Source organism: Scomber japonicus, chromosome 18 (genome assembly GCF_027409825.1).
Source record: "Scomber japonicus isolate fScoJap1 chromosome 18, fScoJap1.pri, whole genome shotgun sequence".
Taxonomy (NCBI): Eukaryota; Metazoa; Chordata; class Actinopteri; order Scombriformes; family Scombridae; genus Scomber; species Scomber japonicus.
This window is the reverse complement of record NC_070595.1, coordinates 23366321-23390158: the sequence shown is the minus strand read 5'-3', so window position 1 is coordinate 23390158 and position 23838 is coordinate 23366321. Positions and strand designations below refer to the sequence as shown.

The window sequence follows — 23838 nt, the reverse complement described above, 5'->3', positions numbered from 1 at the left end:
AGAATATTAATGCTATCAACTAAAATTCTATAATTGACTGCTGAATGGTGAAATGCATAAAATAAGTAAAATTTTACTAGCAAAACTACTATAGCACCTATGACCAACTTTAACCATTTAATAAATTCAAGGAACAAACTGCCTGACAATACCTCAACAAAATACAGTACAGTGAAGTGTTTTTTTTCTCCCTTATGAGTAAAACCCACCATCATATATGTGATAATCAACTGCTAATCCATTGAATTGTGACTCTTTAATCAGACACCTCCTTGCTAAATAGTTGGAAGACATCGAAATGCACAAACTAATCAACAATGGAGATGTCACAACCTGACGAATAAACATATGCTGTGATATGAGTGTACTTTGGAAGATGTGCATGTGATTGTGTGGGTGGAGGGTGGATCACTGATGGTGAGGTCACACCAAATTGCTGCCTTTACTTCCTGGCAACAAGGAGGGTATGGTAGAGAGGCTTTATCACAATGTGCAGATAGAGGGAGCTGTCGATTAGGTACTCAGATGCACGGCGCTGCAGGTCGGCATCCACCAGGAAATCCCCGGCTTCCTCGGTACTCTGGTGGAAATTGTAGACATGGCGAACTACTATTTTTCCTTGCTGTCTTGCCATCACAATTATGGTCTTCTGGAAACTCACACCTGCAAAGTCTGGACTAGAGGTAGCTGGTGTAACAATGATGCGAGGTCGACCTCCATCTGTGCGGGTGGGCTGCATGGCACCTAGCTCAGTATAGGTTGACCTAGCGCTAAGTGGGAGCCAGCGAGGGGAGAAAAGGGCATTCCATGTCACTCTTTTAGTGGAGTCATAGCTGCTGGGCCCGAGCTGGGTCTGGAAGCTGAAGCTGCGGTCATCACGGGTCGGGTTATTGATGACCCAAGGGGAACCCCAGGAGGAGGACAGGTAGTTACGAGGAGTGAAAATGCTGCAGTTGACATCATAGTACTTGGCCAGCTGGATAGGTGAGGCAGAGTGGAATTGGAAAGCTAGATAGAGGAGATCACGGATAGACTCATAATACTTTATCATGAGGGGGGATTGCTTCTGAAGACGGAAGAGATGATGAGGGGGGATCATGCCATATCGAACAGCCCTTAGGGCACTTTCCACTGTCATACTGACAGGCTGGTTCTGGTTAATCCAGGCCTCCAGAGCTTCGTAGAGCTCCACCTCACTCTGCAAAATGAGGTCAGATCGTTGGAGCAAGGAGAGTAGTAGGTCCTCACTGATGGAGCTCCATTCTTCGCTCTGTAGCACAGAAGACAAGTTCCAGGACAGGTACTGCAGGCAGCTGTCCCGCAGGGCCATGTCCCCAATTTGTAGTGCATAGTTGTACCAACCAACCACATGGCCTGTGGGAGAATCACTAGACAGATGCTGGGTCATATATTGGGTCAGACCCTGCTGCAAGCTCCATACATGGTACTTGCTGGCCAGCTTATGCAGAGAAATGGCCTGACCTAGCCGCACAGAGATGTCACCGCAGTACAGATACCTGCAAGAGAAAAAAACTAGAATAATCATCTAAAATAATCAAAAACAAAGTTTTTTAAAGCTGTAAAGCATGCTATATTTTTGAAGCTATTTTTTTCTCCTCACATCTGAGTCACTAAAACATCCACACTGTCTAATTTTGGACAGCAAGCCTAAAACAGCAGGAGTAATTTTAAAATATTTCACAAGATGGAGCATCTCACTTCTCGAAATAGAGAGAGGCAAAGTGGTGAGTGATGGCATGTACAAGCAGCTCCATAAACTCAAACAAAAATGGTCTAATTTAACCTGATGTGCTTCTAAACAAATTGATACAACCTGAGTTATCCTCACCTGATAAACTTGTCAAAGACAGCTGCACATTCAGGTGTCTCCCTCAAAACCACAACACTGTTATTGCGAGTGAGCAGCAGTTCCTCAAACACGTCACTCTGGAGAGTGAGAATCAGGCTGTGGGCTTGGATCACCTTCACCTCGTCCGAGTTGATGGTCTTCACACGAAGAGTGACATCACTACTATTCCCCATAGCCAGTAGGGTCTCCATGCGCTGCACCAAACTAATGGAGTGATTCAGCACCGTGGCACCATTGTCCAATCCTACCTCCTGCTTCAGGGCAGCTGTGGAAAAAAATTGTGCAAGATGGTGGTCTAGCAACAACAGACAGACACAGAGTCATCATTTTTCAGAGTCAACACATTTTTGGAGAAATTGTGAGATTGTTTTCATTTGATCATGCTTTACATTTTAGTGTATTTTCTATTTTCATCACCATAATTTGCATCAGCCTGACACTGCTTTCTGAAATTTCATCCACAGCAGAATTCATGTGCATTTGTTCTGCAACTTAAATCAGACTTGGCACAACAAGATTTGGAAAATGCAATCTGCAACCCTTTGACTAAACCACAACTGATGCTATGTCAGAGAAAAGCAGACTGGCAGATCCCTCTATTTTTCTCAATTAACAGAGAAAAAGAGCAACAATTCAGCAACTGATTCAGAAAACCTCTGATACCAGGTGTTCAGAAAAGAATCCTGAGTTTGCAGCGCCATTGCAGATGGCTGTGCTTATGCTCTCTTGAGCATAAGCACAAGTGGCACATACTGGAGAATCACACATGAAAGACACAGCATGACAAGCTGCTGTTTCCATTCTGCTCTGCCACAGCCATCAGCAGCCTCATTGGCCTGTTACTTGAGGTTTAATGAGACACAGGGGGAGCGCACTTGGCTCCCTCGATGCCTCACAGTCTTCATTTCTCTACCACAATCAAGTGCCCCCACTTCAAAGTAACCTTTTTCCAATTAGCCATCCAGCACCCTGAGCCAGCTGAGCATGGTGGGGCTGTGCATTGACAAATAATTCTGGCATAGAGTAACTAACTGAATAAAAATCACCAAATTCATTACAACTGGGGAAAGTAGTATATACCATCTGTTACATAATTTACTTTCTTTTTTTTTTACAGATTCTGTAAGGAAAAAAACAACTTCTGAGAGATTCAAGTCCAAGTTGACAAAAAAAAGTTATGAATAAAAAATGATTCAGTGTCTCTTCCGCTCCGGCTGAGAACTGAAAACACTGAATAAAACAGTCTCCAAGTATTTCACATAACATAATTCTGTGCTCATGAGGAATTTCAAATGAAATCTAATCTGACAGCAGAGGAATGTGGCCTTCAGTATTGGTCAAAATCAGTCAAAGTCAGATCTTCTTTAAGGAGTAAGAAAACCTTTTCCTCAGCGCTTGTACTATATTAGTGAGCCGGCACAAAGCCAGGCAGCAAATGGACTTGCCTTTCTTTCCCTGCACCCGGCAGACAGATAGATGAGGACAGGATGAGTAGAACAGATAAATACCCATCCCCTGCCCTGAGGCTCGGCACGAGCCACACATTCATGCTGTGCCCTACTACCCACTGACAGTATGGGGGAAGCTTGTCTGAAATAGAACAATACAGCTTCCTTTACAATGTAGAATATTTTACAAAAAAAGGATGCAAAAGTGAGATGACTTAATAATAGCAAACAATTCAAACTACTCATGTCTTACCTCCACTAACTGTGACAGAGTGGAAGTTGATTAAGAGGAGCAGGGTGCCCACATAGACCCAGGCAGGGGTGCCTTGTTCACATAAGCGCATCATATCTTCTCAGTTATTTCCTGCCTCTCTTCCTTTGTCCTTTCCCTCACTCTTCCTTTCTCAGCACCACTCTTCTCTTGACCCTTCTTCTTGCTGCTGTGCTTCTGTCGTGTGCGTGCAGAAAGGTGTGTTGCCCCGTGTGTGCCGCCTGGTTTCCCGTCCCGCACTCTTTATATAGGACGCTGGCCTTTCCCTGGCGCATCTCACAACCCCACAGACTCCATTGATTGGTGGAATCTGGCAGGGGCGTTGCTATAGCGACAGCTTTGATTTTGAATTTCTCCCTTTTGGATGTTACATGGCATTGATCAGTGGCACGGGGCCAGCCAAGGACTCAGCTTAATGTTTTTTTTTTTTAGTTTAAAAGTCAAGGGGATTAGGCACTATTAACAATCAATATTAACACAGTTTCATGTTTTAATGGCACCCAGAAAGCAGCAGATCTCTGGACTTAAACGTTTTGTGAATTCCATATAATAAGCCAGATAATTACAACAGGTTACCACTGAGACTATCTGCCAAATATAATTAAGGTTCTAATATGTGTGACCAACTCAAGTCAATCAAATTTCATAATCCATTTACAGGACAGTTTTGCAGCAAAGAGCAATTACTTCTCTGATGGCATGTTAATCTAATTAATTGGAGGATAATTTCATTGGTGCTGGGTCTGCTCATCAATTTACTGTAGGCTTTGCTTACAAAATTCAAGTGCCAATCAGGATTTTATGAAGTCATGTAGTTTTTTTTTACTAGCACTGAAATGCAGTTATGTTTAACTGTGTAGAATAAGCCTTTGTAAATTTCACAGTGCATAATCAAGTACATATGAAACTATTTTCAGTTGCAACAGCAGTTGCATCGTAAGCATTACAGAGTGCAAAGGGTTAAATTAATGTGTGTGGTATAGACAAATGGAGTTAATGGTCTGCAGCTTTGCATGGAAAAAACTAACCTCAAACTATAAAAGTCAATACAAAATACTTTAACTACTCAAAGGGAGCTCAAGAGTCACATGACAGGAGAGACTCACATCCTAGAATAACATGCAATAACTGGGATACTGCCTCTGGCCCTGACCTCAGGGTTCAAAATGATGTTTTAAGTGGTACTTAAATGAGCCATTATTTACCTCTTAGCTAGAATTGAACTGTCATTCAGAGATGGGTCAGTCAGTACTGAGATCCCTTTTCAAATCTTCTCAAAAAAATAAGTTCATGGTATTCTAAACCATTAGTCCAATCAAAATATCCATGCTAACATGCTGTAATGGGATAAATGTGTCTAAAATAGCTACTGTGCCTACTATGAGACAAACAAGGAGAGACATCATTTCAGATGTAATTGGGTTGTGGTAAAGCCATGAGGGCTGCTGGGCTGCAGTAAAAATGCAGGAGAACAGACATCCTGCAAGACCCCAACCTGAGCCACTGCTATGAATAACCTGACAGGTTCTCAGAGGACAGTGGTGCTGCTGAGGTGCCCTAATGAAAGTCTGCTGCACAGTGAGGATCATACATAGTAGTGTCTTATATCTGCTTTTCTTTTGGGAGGTAGATACAAATGCAAAAACAAACAACAAGATTTATATGAAAGCAAATAATGAGATGTATGATAACATGCTCGTCTATCTGGTATAGTAACATCGTTGTGAGATTGGATTTCCAGCTACTAAAACATTTCTGTAACTGCTGTGAAGCTGGAAATAGAGCGTACATTTTTAAAGGGCATGTCCTTCATTAAGGTCACATTGCTTTCTCCTTTGAGAACAGCTCCTATTAAGAATCTCCTAACAGCACCACAATGCAAAAGGTTGGGGAGGGCGGTGGATTGACAAACTGCTGGATTTGTAGAGCACCCCTCAGGACGAGATCCATTGAGGGATCGATGCACCACAGGGGGCTCCATCACGGAGTATAAACAGTATGTTTAGTATAGGCTGAATGCCAAAGTTAGCTTCAACAAGGTGTCCTGGGTGACCTTACTCTAGTGCTGAACCTGGTGAGGATACACCACTGAAAACACATATTTTACATGGTGAATGCATACAATTGTCAAATAAAATCAAATATAAATAATAGAAAAAGTAAAAAATGTATGGAAGATGGTGCATTATGTTTCACACTGACTTACTTCTGTGTCACTGCATGTCAGTGCTGCAATAGTGACATTAGGAGGCCTACTGACTCTTTTGTCTTTTTTTTTTAGTTGAAACTGCAACTATTATAATTATATATATATTAATATATTAATATATTAAGTGAGAATAATAATCAAGAAATCAGAGTCAACACTGTAAAATCAAAAATATTACTTCTAGAGTAAATTCACCCTTACAATATTTTTAATAAAATCAGTGCAAAATACAAATCATTAAAGTTGATTATGAGACTTATGTATACCAATGTATTTATACCCCGGTATTTCAACAAATATGTCGTTGTTGTTTCTGTTTTAGAGCACTGTTCTAAGTATGTCTCTATTTTTTGATAGGGACAATGTAAAAGCTTAAAATCAATGGCATCAGTCAATGTTTTTTTATTTATCCAATGATTGTTAAATGGCATGGCCTACAACAGATCAATAACAAGATCTATTTTATTGTGTAATCTGATTTGATTGTTTAAATTAATAACACAGGAGTACACCTCTCTTATGACAATATTTTTCCACCAGGTGGCTCTGCAAACTGGATGCACAGTCTTCATTCTGATGATAGCTGGAGTACTCCTTTAACCTAAATCCTACAGAGTGGAGTACCTGCAGACCCCAGAAGTATACTTTTTGTCATATTGCAGAGGTGCTTTATTCTTTCATCGCAAGATTTCATGACTTTGTCAATATTTTATTTTCCTAATGACTTCAGATCATTGTTTGCAGTGTTAATAGAACTATCTATTGAATTCATATTTGTCGTAGGTCCTAATTTAAAGTCACACTATCAGGGGGTAGGGTCAGTCACTTTGAAGGATTTGTGGAAATTATACCTGGGATGAAAAAAGAATATATTATTGTTTTACACAATATGCAAATTAACTGTAACGTTCAAAAGAATAATCAGGGTTTTTTCAGATGGCATTGATTACATAACTAATTATGTTGTGAGAAGAAATCACTATGATGGTTGCTTCTTAGTTTATTGTTGGGGACCCCAGTTGTTAGTCCTTATATGTTAAATATGTTGGTAAAATGGGGGTTAACAGAAAGGGAACACCTGATTATGATTAGATTTCACAGATGCTTGTTGTACACACTAATTGGCACCTTGGAGTTATTCTTAAACTGAACAAATTAACATTGGCTTCACTTAATGCTGAAAGCAGACCTATAAACTGCTGCATGTGCAACAGTTGATGATTTAAATAAAACGAGCTTTAAAGACTAATAACAATACTAATCGTATCAATAAACTGGTAAAAGCCATTAATCATCATCAGTCTCTATATGACAAACTGGTCGCAGCTCAATAGCCTGTATACAAGTGGAAATGTCTCACTTGAGAGGTGAGTGGCCCCTTTGTTTGGATGTAAGCTGCCTGAAATAAATACCGGCCCTTAATCTCACAGAATATGCAAAGCTGGGGACACCAGAGAGGTCGAATAAAGAGACAGAGCGGCCTGAGCTGAGTTGTTGTTGAAAGTGTTGTCAGAGAATAGTGTTTCTACAGGACAGCTCCTTTGATGCGACTGCCGGTGAGTGGATTGGAGGACAGTACCATATGGCTTAACGACAACAGAGAAGGAGTGGGCGGATGGAGGATTGATAGCCTACCGCCCGGAATATCCCCAGGGTCCATTAAGTGAACATTTTAAACGAACTGAAATTGGTCGAATAATCAATCAGGAGCCTGTTAATAATACCAGCGAAAAACAAATACTCCGACAAAGGGAACCTTTTTTTCTAAGGTGGGTCATTCTCACCGGAGAAAATCTACCTGAGTTACCTGTTGGAGCGGCGGCCAGTCATCAGTCCAGGTAAGACTTCCTCCTTGTGTCTGATTTATACACTTTTGATTATAGTTAAGTAAGAGACTTAAAAAAAAATGCTGATATAGGCTATGTCAACTTTTCAACACGACCCATTTGGTTTTTAATGGCTTATTTGGCTAAGTAGCAATAGGAACCATCGCAATTCAAACAAGAACTGTCAATACCTCAATTCATTTAAAAAATCCATAATCAGCTAATTTGGAGATACGTGGTTTTCACTCAACAGCATTTATATTTTTGGCGACTATAAACATTTAGGCTAGAATATTTCTGATTTTTTTTTATCTTACAAAAGAAAATATCAATAAATCGACAGTGAAAAAACAACAACTATTGGAAAGTTGAATAAAGCACTTTATGATCTGTTGGAGCAGGTATGCTGAGTGGGGAATATTAAATCTCATTGTAAAAATGCTAATCTATTAGGTAAAGACAGGGGCTTCACATAACTGAGCTCTGTTGTGAAACTCTGGGTAGGTACAGCATTGAGGAGAACCGTGTTTATTGTTTTATTTACTGTTCTGTAACACAATGCTTGTTTGTGGAAATATATTTTGTTGCCAGTTACATGCAAAGTCTGTTAGCTCCTTTGCATATTGGTCAGTGATGTAGGCATGATCTACGCAATAACATAAGTTCCATTTGCATTACATCTTTTGGATGTACCATGACCTTCATGAGAGTCTTTGCAGTTGTGTATGGATAAATAATAAAATAGTCATTTCATTTTTTGCAGCATCTTTCAACAGCATCAAAAAAATCAGCATGGAAGCCATGGGCTCGACAACTGTCCCAAAAGGATGTGGTTCCAGCATCAACTCCATATATTACAATTTGTGTGACCTGACTGTTGTGTGGGGAGTCGTGGTGGAGGCTGTTGCTGCTGCTGGCGTGGTGACTTCCTTTGTTCTATTTGTCATCCTCATGGGCTGCCTACCTTTTGTGACGGACAAGAAAAGAAAGGGTATGGTGGCCCTGCAAGCCAGCATTCTAGTTTTCACTCTGGGACTTTTTGGCCTAACTTTTGCCTTCATTGTGGGCCGGTACCCGACCAGCTGTGCTGCACGGAGATTTCTCTTTGGGGTACTGTTCTCAGGCTGCCTAGCCTGCCTGGTGATGCATGGTTTGTGGCTTGCCCTGCTGCAGCGGCGAGGCCGGGGGCCAAGGAGTTGGATGTTATGCCTTGGAGCACTGGGTCTCTGGCTCGTCGAAGTTATCATCAACACTGAGTGGCTTATCATCACTGTGGTGAGGAGCCCATATGGAGGTATCCATGACCTGTCCTGCAGCTTTACTAACAAGGACTTTGTGATGTCACTGATCTATGTGATGGTTCTGCTGCTTGCTGTGGTGTTGATGGCTGTGCCTTCACTAACACACAAGCACAAGCAGTGGCGCAGAGATGGAGCTTTTATCCTGTTCACAGGGCTCATAACCATGGCTATATGGGTATCTTGGATTGTCATGTACATCTATGGGAACGAAGTGGTTGGAAACCCCAGCTGGGACGATCCTACTCTGTCCGTAGCTGTGGTGTCAAATGCCTGGGTGTTCCTCTTCCTCTACACCATCCCAGAAATCTGCTTACTGACCCAGGAGGACCCAGACCAGGAGGATCCCCATGATGGAGATGTCTATCCTGCTAGGAGCCTGGTTTATGACAACATACTTAAGGAACCAGAGAATGTGTACATGGAGAATAAAGCCTTCTCTATGGATGAATCCCCAACAGGTACAGCATGACACATTATGGTCTGCTTTAATCATACAATAATAATGAATCAATACCTTTTGTATAGATGGAAACCCCAGAGCTAAAAATCAAGAATGAGCAGGAAAACACTCCAATTAAGTGATTTATTTAAGCAAATATATTTTGGGCAGACACACTTCTTTTGTATAAAAACTGACAATAGTGTGTCAACCAAACACAGGTGAACTACATCACATAATGAAGTGCAACAATGCAGCTACTGGGAGATAATCTGACAATACTTAGTTATATGCCGTTGCCTCTGGAATCAAAGGAAAATTTCGCATTTCATTATTTTTATTTCAAAACAGCAAAAAGCTGTAGCAGACTGCAGAAATTCATGTAAAGATCAACTTGCATGCAGACCAAAATGTCCACTGTAATGAGCTGTCAGCATAATGATTATTGTTCATGTCCCCTCACAAACTACTGGCAGCACAACATCACTGTTGCAGGCTTTCCTAACAGCTGTTAATTATATTGAAGTCTACCTTAAAGCCTTTGTCCCCTTCTTTTAGCTTTAATTCTGATTAGTCTAGGTGGGCTGACAAACAGTCATAGTTATAGTTATATATTTCATGTTTGACCAAGATCTTTCACGGCAAATAAGATCACGACACATGACACCGAAAAAAATACATAAAAACACATCTACACAAAATGATCCCAAAACACATCATCATTTCATTTGAAAACTGCTCAAGCTCTGTGAAGTTGAATGGACATTAATTTGAACAGTATCCACTGTTAAAATGTTTTAAGAGGGGGAGGGAATCAAGTGTGAGTACTTCTTATAGCCGTTGTGTAATACTGAAGCTTTTCCTGGTGAATGTCAGCTGGCGCCTGTCATGCAAAGTTTGTCTGTGGGATGACCATAGCCTAAGGCCCACCGTAATGCTTTATTTTAAGACATGTATTGCCATTGTCATACCTTGTGAGGCCGGCAGACAATGAATTGTTTTTTTGTTTTTTTTGTCCACACTGTAGTGTCTGGCAGTGCCCATGACAAGCTACTTATAAGATAAAACTAAATATGAGCTATTCATACATCACACACCTTTATTGGACAAAGGTCTGATCTACTTACTGAAGGTTGTATCCTTGGCCAATATTTTGCAGCAGTTACATTACTCCGTCAACTGGAAACAGAACTCACCAAATTAGTTAAAAGGTCTTAAGGGTAATCTTATTTATTTGCTTGTAAACAGACTATCAGCTCTACTCTTGATATTCAATGCTGAAACAGTTGACATATTTATCATACTGTGTTTGCAATGTACTTTTATGACAAACATAATTTTATAACAGGGAAAGAAAATGTTTGGTTGTCAAGGATGCCGTCACATATTCAAAATTAGTTGGATAGTGAAGTATGCTTTTCAAGTTTCAAAATATCCAACTTGCACACAGTGATTGATTTATCCTGACAGATGCAGCAACTATTGATTAATGTAACTGGTCATTATTTGTTCCTAAAGCACATAGACTGTTGTCTAAGTGTCCTAGCCAAACTGTGTGAGTTGTCTTGACAGTGTGTTGTTTCCATATTTCCCAGCTGTTCTGACCCTGTTTTGTCTGCAATGACAATCATAACATATTCTTTCAATTTCTCAAAGCTCCTCCAGAACCCACAAAGCCAATGTCTCCATATGGTGCTTATAACGGTCAACTACGAAGTTGTGTATACCAGCCCACTGAATTAGCCCTGATTGCCAAGGGTCTGACTAAGGTGAGCGTTCTCACTATTTTACACCATAAACCATCTCCTCTTCTGTCACATCTAAAATAATCACATCTCTGTGTGTTTTTACAGATGGAGCAAGACACAAAGATTCCTCGAGCCACACCACCATCTTTGAACCTAGGAGGTGGCAGCTCCCTGCCCCACCTAGGCGCGTCCTTACCGTCTTAAAGACACATAGGCAGCATGAGTCGAGAGGACATTGCACTCTCACCTAGACACTGGATTGTTACAGCTACAGTATGAAATGAATCCTCAATTGGGTTATTTGTAGCCTCAGAGTTCCTAGTATCAAATGTAATGTACATCCTCATTTCTCTCCCTTAGGGGGACATTTTACAGAATAGACTGCAGTGAATCTTCAGCAATATGCAGTAATATGACCTAGCTCCTCTCATACAGACTTCCTCATTTTGCCTTATTCCTTATGTCTGCTGATGTTCATGTATAGCGTGTCTGTTCTGTACGGGCTGATGGCTAATTAATGTATACACTACCAAAATTATGATTTACAGATTAAAAATGTGGTCCCTTCAATTTAACTGTCATTATTACTTCATGCCAACTGGCTCTAAACTTTCAACTGTTGACAAATAGACCAGCTTTGCTCTGTAGAATCCCCCAAGAAGATAATAAAGAGAAAGAAAGAATGACATATATGTTTTGTGTGTACAGTATATTTACCTGAAGGTACTGTCTTTGTCTTTTATTAGCTCTTCTGTCTCCTCTCTTTTAAAAAGTGCTTAAAGTGGAACAATGTATAACATTTTTTAGGAAATGACAGGGAAGTTTAAAGTGGTTTAACAAGACTAGCCAAGCTGTGTGCAGTGCAAAGAAAATATCTGCTCTTAAACAAACACTAAAAGTTGTAGCTGTATCATCACATACGTTTTCTGTTCATGAATCTGCTTCTGCTAACTGTAATTAGTTAATCTGTTGGTTGTTGCATAACATACTTTGTCTGCTTGTGAAATGATGTTGTGATTCAGACTTCCTCTGAATCCCATGTGATATTGTAGTGCCTTGGAATAATGTCATTTTATGTACAAGGTGTAAATTCTAACTTATTAAACATGTTAAAGGTTACATAAGTTATGTGTGGCTGTTGGATGTTTGGATTTTAACAAGTCATGAGGAGGAATATGTTGGATAATGCAAGAGGAAGTGTTACAAGGATCACCATGTACACTGCCCTGGGCACTTATTTACATATGTTGGCTTGATAAGCTTTAACAGCTTTACCTGGGAAAGGCTCTCATACTGTGGAGTGCTGCTCAACAAGGCAGAAAACTATTTTAGGAGGCACTGAGAGTTATATTGTGGGAGTGTTACTAAATCCAATTGTAATGCTCTTTTCCAGTTTGAAATAAGTACTGTGATAGCTTTGGTGACATTGTGGGGATGTGGTCATATTTTGCTTTATGGATGAAAAAATACAATTTGATACAAACTGCATTGTCTGACAATAGCGGCAACACAATGCTGCCCAGGAGCCTTCACTGCATGCATGGTTGTTATGTAAGAAGCTGAGTGGGATGCAAATAATCACACTTTGCGCTCCATCAGTTTCACACAGAGACAAACAAACACACACACACACACACACACACACAGACACACTGACTAAATGTTATTTTGCACCTGTTTTAAAATGCTACAAAGGTTATATGGTTTTTAAATAAACGAATCATATAGACATTACTGTGAAGGGACAAATTAACACAGACAACTTATGAGTTCATCCTTTTCTCTACAGGGAGAGGTACAATCATTCTCATGCACACACACACACGCACACACACTTTTAAGAGCCTCAGGGTGAGCTGTGGCTGCCTAGCAGCGGGCTGAGTAGGCTCAATCCCAATTACTCCCACCATCCTGTACTGTCAGCAGCCACAAGTACTCACTCGCTGGCACAAACTACTTTGTAAGGCTTTGTACCCTTTTAACCCCTGTGTGTAGATTTTTTTTAAAAAAGGTGCAAAAACTTGTCAAACCATTCCAAAGGTGAACAAAAAGTGAATCTAAATTTGAACAAAACAGAGCATTCAGGAAGTTCTGCATTACAGTGGAATGTTTTGGTTGCATTTTGAACATTTACCTCCTTACTTTTGAAGTTGCTGCCTCATGTACCTAACTGACCTGATCAGCTCTAGATTAATGGGCAACACTGTCAGCTGGTGAGGTGTCACTCTGCAGAAATAAACAGTACATAAAGTAAATTAGACATTTTTTCCTTTCTCCAACAGGCTGAAACTTTAAATCACTTGACAATATGGCTGTCTTGCGCACATGGACACAGGTGGTTGACCAGTGGTGGCTGGGCTCAGCTCAAGAGAGCCACCACTACCAATCACAAGCAGCTGTCCTCACTTAATGCATTTCCTTGTCACTGTGACAACCCTCAGTGGATAAACACGGATGAAGGGGGGAAGAAAATACAGACAGAGGGTTTTATTGGTCAAGCTGATCAAACAGAAATGACTGTGAACCCGAAGACCAGATAACAACTATTTAACATTAATACCATCTGGTGATCTGATGATATTGTAAAAATACTATCAGCGTAATGTGTGCTTTTAGATCTAGGATGCTTTGAAAGATCGAGCTGTCAGACAAAACGTCTCCGAATTTGAATTCGTACAGTTTGTCCCAGAGGCCGATATTCAAACAAAGGCCTTGTTCATAGCTGGAATGAACAGTGGGTAACCTTTAAAGGATTACAAATGTAAATAGCTGTGCCGGGCTCTAATAAGTGTTGAGCATTTAAAAAGGCTGATGTGATTTATTTATCCTAGGCTTCAGGGCTCTCAGAGAGGTACACAGGAACACACGATATTAACAGTTTTTCCATTTCCTTTAACAACAATTTTTTTAATGGATGTATTCTTAATGTTGAAGTTTCACATGATCTCAAAGATGATCATGTCATGTGACTAAAAGCTCCAGTACAGCTACTAAATGGACATGGTGGTGAGATTGTTTTCTGAATGTCTGTTTTCATGGTCAACAATGAACTCTCACCTGCAAATCTGTAACAACTGGGCAAACTCCCTCTGTCGATGAAGACCATGGAATATGATTGAAGGCTCCAGAAAAGCTACTAAACAGACATGGTGGTGAGATAGTTTTTTCCTTCATTGCATATTTTCATATAAAATTTTCTCTTTTTCACTTAACAAATAAGACTGCATAAGACAGCAGTCATTTGCTCAGATATATAATATGGCAAAGACATTTATAAAGTCCAAAAAGTATTAGTACAGTCAGCTCTCCATACAGTGGGACAGCAGTTTTCTACAGGACGACTGCCATCTAGTGGGTTTAATTTTGACTTGATATAACTTTTGTGATTTTACTGCCTGCAGCATGAGTTATGCCACGGTGGGAGTGTAAAGATGCAATGAAAATTAAATAATAAATGCTTGCCTGTGAACATCCCACAAAAGTCACAAAGAAAAGAAACCAACACATTTCTTAATGGATTTCATTCTGGGTTCATCAGTTTGTCTTCTTTAAAAACACACAACCATTCATCATTTGAATTTACTGCTCTCTACTGACCTCAATATATGTGAGAATAATAAAAGCAGCAGGTAAATATTGTTACCTGGTACTGCACCCTGTTGATGCAAATGTCTGCTGCTTTTCCTGGCAGGTACCTACATTGCGGTGAGCTCCCACACACTAGCATTTCAGTTCAAGACCTACATAACACGCACAGTCTTGCTGATGAATACAATCTATGTCAGTATCTGAACACTGCTGCCCACAATCACTGACACCTGACTGCAATTGAGGAAAATATAGTTCTTGAGGTGAGCGCCATGAGAAATCACTCATGGTTCTTGAGTTTTTCCAGACCAATGATCCTGGCCTTGTCCTGCTGCTGTTTCTGTTTCTTCAGGTGACGGTAGGCCTCCACTGCTCGCACCCGCTCTTCCTCCATGATTCTCTGTCTGGCCATAGAGGGCTTGGTTGTGGAGGCCACTGTGTGGCCTAAGAGAGAGTTGAGAAGCAGGTCCTTCTGGTGGTTAGAAGTAGAAAAGAGAAACAACAGTTAACTACTTACTCAAGCTTTAAGAATATTGACAAGTGATCACTCAATAGCAGATTACCTGAGGTTTGATCGGAGCTTTCTTGGGTTTGGCGCTCAGAGAAGGTGGTGCCATCGTAACTTCACCGAAAGGGACATCCTCTATAAAATTTTAAAAAACATTATATCAGTACAAATAAGCTTTATATCAAGTCTTTTCAACTTATCTAAATTGATTCAAGAAGAAAAATGTATCGCATTTTTGGCTATTTGGAGGCAACAGAGTACGTTGATATTCATAAAAAGCAATAAAATCAGGCAACGGCATTATCAACGTTATTCCTGAGGACCCCTTTAAATTAAATGCTGACTTTCCTTATATGTACTTTAGGAGGTTATGGCTCTACAGCAGCTATCATTGGAAGAGCAAAAGATAAGAAAACAGGGGATACCAAAGAAGCCAAGAGAAAAAATGTACAGCGAGCCAGAATTAAAGCAGGAATAAAAAGCTAAACATGGAAGAAGAGAGTATAGGGGGAAAAGAAGTCATAAATTAAAACCCGCCTAATCTGGGTAGATTTTCCATTTGGTGAGTAAATCTCGGAAGACGATCTGTCAAACTAGTGGGTAAATGTTTGTACCAAAATAGTCATGTTATAAAATATCTGATGTGATGGCTCGGACGAAATGACTCATGTTTGTCCTTATCAAGTGTAGATATGCACACTATATGTGTGCTTTTATGCTTGTCTAAACAGTGCCGCAAAACTGTAGGAGCTCTCAAGACATTCTGAGTCAAAGAAGCACCAGCCACAGACCGTCTCGAGCACTCCTAGTTTCACAGCATTGTTTTGCGTAGGGGCCATTAGCTACTCAACATCATAGCTTTTAGCTAAACTATCACTTGCTGCCAGTCTGCTGGTAGCTACTGGTAATTAAATAGCTATTGTGTAGCATTATAATGAATTCCTTTCTGTGTGGACTACTGCAATAATCTCTTCCTTGACATGCACACAAACACCATCAAATTATTGCAGCACTGAGCACATTACTCCTATATATATTTTTAAATCTTTACACTCACACTGCATGAAGGTACAATGCATCAAAGAGGTGTAACCCACTTCCTGTCCTAACTATTTTAAATGCACCTAAAATTAAGCCAGTCAACATGCAGAGGTAAGAGGTAAGAAGTGCTACATGTCATCATTTATAGTGGTAACCTTTGCAGACATAAAAGCTTACATTACCTATGAACATCTCTTTTTCCATCCAGTCCTCTTGTTTGTCCAACTTTTTCAGCTGTTGCTTTTGTAATCTGGCTTTGTCATACCTGTGGCAGGATGGCAAAGATAAAATAAATCAGACATGTTGTAAATATCATCCAAGAATTATAATAACTTTTACATTTCTGTGTTTTAGTCTATTTCCTATTGTTTTTGATGTGGTCACTGTCAATGAACTATTTTTGTGTGAAATGTGAAACGTATCCAGTGAAGAGTTGTTTATAATTAAACATGTTTCCAAGGAAAATCATGTGACTTTTTGATGTATTACAGCTGAGGTCGTAACCAAAGATGACAGATTACATTTTTAACCGATTTGGTTGGCAACACCCTTTATTGAAATCCCATATTAGCACAATCACAAATAACCAGTTAAAAAACCAAAACTTCTTGTCAAAGTGTACTCACTCCTTCTTTTTCTCCGACTTGCCCTTGTCTACAGACTTCTCTTGTTTGTCTGCATCCAGCTCAGGTTTTCTTTCTACTTGGTTCTTGGTAAGGAAGAGGACATGTTTGGTCTCATTATCCATGCGACGTATGTAGGCTCCCACACTTTCCTGTTTTTTCCTCTTGAAATGTGGGACGGGTATGTTTCCTTCCTGAGAATCCTCTGCCTTGCTTTTAGGGAGGATGGCTGAGGAAACAGAAATGTGGCTATACTCAGACATGTGTGTGTGCTTAATGCATCAAAGAAAAAGTATAAGGATGTTTTATTTTACTCACAATCTTTTATCTTTTTCGCCTTCAAGGATCCTGCTTTCATTTTGTCCTTGCTTTTCATAATCTCTCGGAGCCTGAAGGGGATGTGTTCGAGGTGGTCTTCCTCTTTGGCTTTCTTGTGTTTACCATCTCGTTTCAGCTTCTTGTCACTGAGATTTGGACACATTATAATCCCATGTAAGAAAGAAAAAGGAAAGGGAATGTTAATTTGAGTTGGATCTTATTTAGATACAGAGATAAGCACTGTACAGAGATACAATTAATAAATACTTGTACTTTACTTGAATATTTAAATGCTCTACTATTTTATACATCTTATGCTACTACTTTAGAGGAAATTATTGTACCTTTCATTCCACTATATTTATTTGCCAATTTAAAATACTAAGGACTTCACAGATCAACATTTGACTTACAAAACATGAGACCAATTTATAAAATAAATGTATTTACATATTAAATGACCAAACAGTGCATAAAGTTATTAAAATCAGCTTATGTTTAATACTTTTAACAACACATGCTGCCGATATACAACAGTAATAACAACAATAGGAACCACTATTGCACCGTATCTTAGTGTTTTAACGTGTAATAATCGCTGATAATACTTCTGTACTTGAGTAAGGTTTTGACTTTTACATGTTGTATCTGCGTTTACATTGTTTTATCGCCAGTTCCACTTGAGGAAAAGATATACTACTTCCTCCATAGTAGGCAGCTAGCTAGCTTTTAAAAATTAGCTTCTTTAGGTTACCTCTGGTGTTGCCCGGCCTTGTCACTTTGTTTCCCCGACTGGTTAATTTTGTTCTTCTTATTCTTCCCCATGTTACTGCAGGTTATTTCGCTGCATTACACGTTATAGCAACAAAACAACAACACGTGTAGAGCGGCGAGTATAGCCTTTAACCTATGAACCTTAAACTCAGAGGAAACGAAAGGTGGAAAAGAAGACATCTCACTCTGCTACGTTTTTTCCCCCTGGCTACTATAAAAGATAGTCGGAGACATCATGCTCACAGAGGTGTCGGAAAATCTACCACGAAAGACGCAGTGTCCAGAGAGGTAACACATCTGGTATGTTCAAAATAATTAATTAATATTGATCACCTGGTCCCATGATCCAATTCATTTTACAGGTAATAATGGTGCCATTAAGCCTATTTCTTGCTTATTTGATTTTGTTGAATGGATAAAATGAAATAAACCAATCTCATCATGCATTACAAGAGAGTTGACAGCTACGACATCGAAAATGTTTAATATTTTAAACATAGAGTTAAAAAGAAAAAGACAACTATTCCTTTTTTTTTTATCAGAGTGATATATCTTTAAAATAGACGATCTTTTCAAGAAACCATCCCGAATGGCTATGAAGTGCAGTCACTTCCTTCTGCCACCAGATGGCCTCGACACTCTATGTTTTTTACCCAATGCTCTAGTTGTCAATTTTGAATTTCAATGAATACTCGTATTTAATAATAATAATATTTTATACAAGATTTTTCTTTTTTTCAGATTAGACCAGGGTCCGCAGATAGTTGTCCCGCGTTTGAGGATCCCTTTGCCCTATGCCATAACAGAACTAAACACAAGAAACAAGAGATTGTAACTGTGGGGAATGTATATATGGTGGCGGGTAGCCTGTTTGTCTGTGTTATGTTTGTTCTTGTAACCTGTGAACGTGTCTGTGTAACTTCTCGTGGCTGTACGGAATGTGAAAATAATTATCATGGAAAGGACAATAAAATCTATCTATCTATCTAAACCCAAATCTATCTCTACAGGCACGGTGGGCACCATATTAATCTATACCTCATTCACATGTCTGTCACTAAGCATATATATCAGACATGTGGCATACAGAAAGTTATTGATATTTCCAGCAGCCTATAATGCTCCTGAGCCTGCATGCTTTTCAGGAGCACTTAGAGATTAGATATTATATATATATAATATTATCTAATCAAAAAAATAGAAATATTGGCATCCTCTGATCCTGACACGGGTTTAGTGATTGTGCACAGATTATTATATAGACAGACAGTGGGAGTAAATAATCCATTAGAAGTGGGTGTGTATCCTTCCAGCTCCCGTGTGCATGCATGTGAATGAGTAGTATAGACTATCTTATGAATGGACCAGGTGTGTGTTTATTTGTGTGTGGAGGTGGGGAGATTACCAGTGAGACGTAATGCAACTCAATCTGAGAGACTGCTGATGAAAGGAGAATGCCACTGTGCATGCTATGTTCTTGGCTGATGGATGTTGCATGATATTGCAGGTGTTGGTGGAGCTATACTGATGAGAATATCCAACAGCTCTGTCCCTTCACTGCTTGCTTCTAGAAGCGTGTGGAAACATGCAAATTACTCCTGTTGGCCACTCTGACACACATCCTCATTGTTATTTTAAACCATCTGCATTTGTCTCCACTGTCATGTGTCTGTCCAGGTAACTCTCAGCTGATACCACTTAACTGTCTGTTAGCCAATCAAAATGTACATGAGTACATGCATCTGTACAAGTAATGAGGGGCCTGGACAATTCATTGGCTGATAACGTCATAATCTTCTCAGAGCGTGAGGTTTATAAGAAGGCTTCACTAACAATAACTCATATAACATAATCCTCAGCCTCGATATCACCAGGTGATACATACAGCAACACAGGTGGTAAGTATTCACAATAATTCATTTTAATGCACATATGCTTTTTGGACACATTAGTTCGTCTTATGCAATAGTAATATTGCTACACTGCATATAATAATTTGTATAACATAGTATTTTGCCTCTATTTTTGGCACTTTCAACTTCAGATGTGACATTTTTCATAAATGTGTGAAAATGACTTTATCCACATAGCTTTTTGGGAGGATTTTTAGTATATATCTCATATTTAAATGTCAGAGTTTATATAAAATACAATATATCATAATATAAAATCCGTATTCCCTGTAACATTTTATTTGAAATTGGTTAATGTGTATGTGTATGAAAAAACAAACAATTATTCTTTTGTTCTTTTTTTTTTGTTCTAAACATTCTTTTTAAAAGCAATAATTGTATCTTTTCATAACATAATTTATAGTTTACTTGTAGTCAGATTATTTAAATATAATATTTATAGATATAAATAAATATATTATTTAATTACTGTATACCTAGACAAGGCTACTCATTTTATGTTGCAGTTCTCTAAACTCCCTGTTTGTTTCCTACCAAATATACTTTCCCTGGCATATAATTTGATTGAGTATTTTGTGAGCTGCTGTCAGGTTAGCGCTGCAAGCAAATTCAGCATGTCCTGTCTCTAATCTGATTATCAAGGTACTGTGAAGCTTAAAGGCATTGTGGAGGGTTAATTAACCATGAGTGAGCACAGGATTACAGGAGCCTTCACTGTCTGTGTACATGTCTGTGTTTCTTCAGATATTAGATTATTGTCTGAAACTGCGCTATCCAAATCAGCAGAAATTCATAGTGATTATTGTTCTTTTTTTTTTTTTTTAGCAAAACTTCAATAGATTTGGTCACAATAATCAAAATGTCTTATATTTATATTTTCATTCAGGTTTTATGATCCATGCACAACACCACAGCTCCCAGTACATCCCACTCCCACTGATGCTGTCCTTACTATGTATTTTATTTTATTTTATTTATCACTTTCACCCTTATGCAGTTTCTGTTGTTTCAACTTTGAATTTCTCCCTAGGGGTATCAATGAAGATATCTTACCTTACCATACCTTATTATGTCTCATTACAGCTCACACAACAGAAGCATGAATATGGCTGTGGCCAAGCCTGAAGCAAAGACAAGTAACAAGGCTTCCCAAAGGACCACAGCCCCTGGATCCCCACGCAAGGGCCCACCCAAGGGCCCACCCAAGGGCCCACCCAAGCTTAAACAGAGGAACATCCGCCAGTTCAAGAGCAAGCCTCCCAAGAAAGGTGTCATTGGGTAGGCCTTCCTTGAGTTAATGTTTTTGAGTGAAATCTAAAGTTTGTGCTTAAACTGCAATTTCCCCACAATAAAGCTTGTGATTTTCTTTCTTCCTCAGAGAGGAAGTCCCTGGAATGGAATGGCTTGGCAATGGTAAGCAGACTTGGCACAATTAGGCCACCGCACCACTGAAAACTATACACAAACCAAATATAATTAACAGACTAATTAATCACTATCCTGTCTTTCTTCAACAGACATTACTGTAATCTGCCCTTGGGAAGCATACAAACATCTAGAGCTGCATGAACTATCTCAGAATGGTATCATCTGAGGCTCTTCACTATGAAAAGATTTTTTGTGTATACCAAAGGGAGCTGATGTGGCAAGTTCAATAACTTGAATTTCAACAATCAAACCCAGCTATCTCAATTTATGGACAACTGTTTGTTTTGAATTTTTAAGCACAAAGTAAATAACTAACATATAAGATATACATCTACATATTGTTTATGCTGCCGAAGCTCTTTTATACAACAAATATATATTTTCATAAGACTCTCAAGCTGCCATTTTGATGTCCATAACCCACTCATGCTGAATGTGTCCTTGTGTAAATGTCTGAGTTGACAGGGGAGGGCTGTGACTGAAAATTCAGGCTGTTACGCTTGACAGAGTGTCTGCACGATGATTTTCATCATCATGTTTATTATGTCTAATCAAACTTGGAATAAAACGTTTTTCTTAAACTATTTCAAAAAACTTTGTCTTCATGTCTGTTCCTCTGTGCCAACCTGGCATCTCATAAATCAAAACCCAGTACTACCAAACAATGCTACTGTGTTTAAAACATTATAACTCCAAGAAGTCTTCTTCTTTATTTGTCCCTTTTCAAATTACACATGAATGTAGGTCAAGAATACATATGCGGGTCTATTAAATTCTGTATATTCACATGTAATGAGTGTGCTTCTGTGCATTTCACCAAAGATTGAAAATCATTTCTGTTTTCATCAACAGGCCATGAGGAGAATTGGAGCTTAAAAAAGATTTTTATAGGGTAACTGTCACTTTATTTTTTTTAAGTCAAACTTTTTGGAAATAGACCCTTAATATAAGTATCCCCAGTAGATGGCCTGTTGCCTGGGTAAGGGTACAACATGCTGTCATCAAGCCTATTAACATGCTTGTTTTTACAGCACAATAGATGTATAAGTCACATACTGTAGATTTAGATTTAGATAAACCATCAGGGGCTATAAAATTAAATGTTAAACGTTCAAAACCAAAATCAAAAGCAAGCAAATCATGCATTTTGATCTGTTGCCTTGACATGTTAAGTTGAAATTTGCTTCCTCAAAATTAGCACTTAGGATAGGTAAGACAAACATAGTGGGGATCCACAAGCAGTCAGCATATAATTCTGTTCATCACCTCATATTATATATACACTTTATGCCACTGGATGCTTTCTAGCAGCCTTGTAGTGATAAACAGAGTCAGTATCTGGACCCCCAGTACAACAATGGTAACTGTCCCTATCAGGCCTTCATGTTGCTCGATCCAGCGTGAGATACCTCCCAGACAACCACCCAGGAAGATCACACTCTGAGCAGTAAACTCATCCAGCAGCTGGGCTCCTACACCACACTGAGAGTTCCACACAGTGCCGTTCTCCAAAGGGTCAATGCAGCATGTAGCAGGAACCCCGCAGGCCAGCACACCCGGAGCTGAGCAGTTGTAATATCTGGGGAAGGAAAAGAGTACAGTATGTTCGTTTTTTCTGTTCAACAACACACTGAGAAGTATTTTTGCTGTACAAGACATTCCTACATCATGACGATTTAGTTATCATGTACTTTTTTTTTTCTTTTTATAAATATCCAAGTTGGTCACACTCTACTCACATGTTGATTTCCCAGTCACGGTAGTTGTCTGCTCCACAGCACTGCAGATTTGACTGAATCTCGTCTGTGATGAACCTCAAATCCAGATCATCCTGGTAGCGCGCCATGGCAGCCAACATCCCTGACCGCAGGGCGCCACCAACCTGATCTTGCAGACTGTAAGCCATAATGGCGGTCAGCACCTGGGCTGTGATGAATACCAGCACGACTGCGGAGAATAGCTTCAGTAAGCAACAGTTCTCTCTTATGGCACCAACGCAGCCTGACAGGCACAGCATAGTCAGCACAATACCCAGAGTCACAAGTATCAACATCGGGTCAGTGCCTATACTGCCAATCTTCTCCTGGGCAAATGACTCTTTGCTAATGAGGCCCCACATTCCTAAACCAATAACCAACAGGCCCAGAACTGTGAACACCAGATTGGTTAGGAACAGGAAGTATTTAAGAAAATAGTCTGTCAAGGAAAAACTGTAGTAGGGTTGGACCCTGGTTGGCCCTGTGAATACACTGCTATCATGCTCCTGTCCATTGTTTGTCCCTGCTTGGTGAAGCTCAGTGGTCACAAGGGCAAGCTCCTCAGCATCTTCCTTTGCAGAGCCTGCCTTCAGATACAGAAGAAAACATCTAAATACCATACTGTAAAAGAAAAGTGCATAGAGAAGTACAAAATGTACAAGACAGCAATTAAAACGTAACCTTACCTTTGGTATGAGTGGACTAGATTCATTTTGTGAGGTGTTCCTGCGCAGCCATGGCAAAGGTATACTTCTTATTAGCAAATATTTCCTCAT

General features: G+C 39.5%; 5 protein-coding genes across 5 annotated transcripts; 2 read left to right on the top strand and 3 right to left on the bottom strand.

Moving 5' to 3' along the window:
- Positions 1 to 442: 442 nt before the first annotated feature.
- Positions 443 to 3674, bottom strand: btbd17b (BTB (POZ) domain containing 17b; the record flags this gene model as incomplete). Its single annotated transcript, XM_053338738.1, is given in 3 exon segments — positions 443 to 1517; positions 1850 to 2135; positions 3572 to 3674. Coding segments are annotated over 3 exon segments (1464 nt in total), but the record flags the coding sequence as incomplete, so codon positions are not given.
- Positions 3675 to 8425: 4751 nt separating this feature from the next.
- On the top strand, positions 8426 to 11316 carry LOC128379295 (G-protein coupled receptor family C group 5 member C-like). The gene is made up of 3 exons (XM_053338916.1): positions 8426 to 9383; positions 11021 to 11133; positions 11218 to 11316. The coding sequence occupies exons 1-3, from the start codon at positions 8426 to 8428 to the stop codon at positions 11314 to 11316; spliced, it is 1170 nt and encodes a 389-aa protein (XP_053194891.1).
- Positions 11317 to 14618: 3302 nt separating this feature from the next.
- ccdc137 (coiled-coil domain containing 137) lies at positions 14619 to 18109 on the bottom strand. Its single transcript, XM_053338423.1, has 6 exons — positions 17945 to 18109; positions 17191 to 17336; positions 16876 to 17101; positions 16432 to 16514; positions 15264 to 15343; positions 14619 to 15172 (listed from the first exon to the last, which is right to left on the bottom strand). The coding sequence occupies exons 1-6, from the start codon at positions 18013 to 18015 to the stop codon at positions 14981 to 14983; spliced, it is 798 nt and encodes a 265-aa protein (XP_053194398.1). The 5' UTR covers positions 18016 to 18109; the 3' UTR covers positions 14619 to 14980.
- Positions 18110 to 20967: 2858 nt separating this feature from the next.
- On the top strand, positions 20968 to 21471 carry LOC128379078 (retinal cone rhodopsin-sensitive cGMP 3',5'-cyclic phosphodiesterase subunit gamma-like). Its single transcript, XM_053338693.1, has 3 exons — positions 20968 to 21155; positions 21256 to 21290; positions 21395 to 21471. The coding sequence occupies exons 1-3, from the start codon at positions 20977 to 20979 to the stop codon at positions 21469 to 21471; spliced, it is 291 nt and encodes a 96-aa protein (XP_053194668.1). The 5' UTR covers positions 20968 to 20976.
- A 1106-nt stretch (positions 21472 to 22577) lies between these two features.
- On the bottom strand, positions 22578 to 23838 carry LOC128379294 (tetraspanin-10). The gene is made up of 3 exons (XM_053338915.1): positions 23749 to 23838; positions 23045 to 23649; positions 22578 to 22884 (listed from the first exon to the last, which is right to left on the bottom strand). Exons 1-3 carry the CDS (start codon positions 23836 to 23838, stop codon positions 22578 to 22580), a joined length of 1002 nt encoding a protein of 333 aa, XP_053194890.1.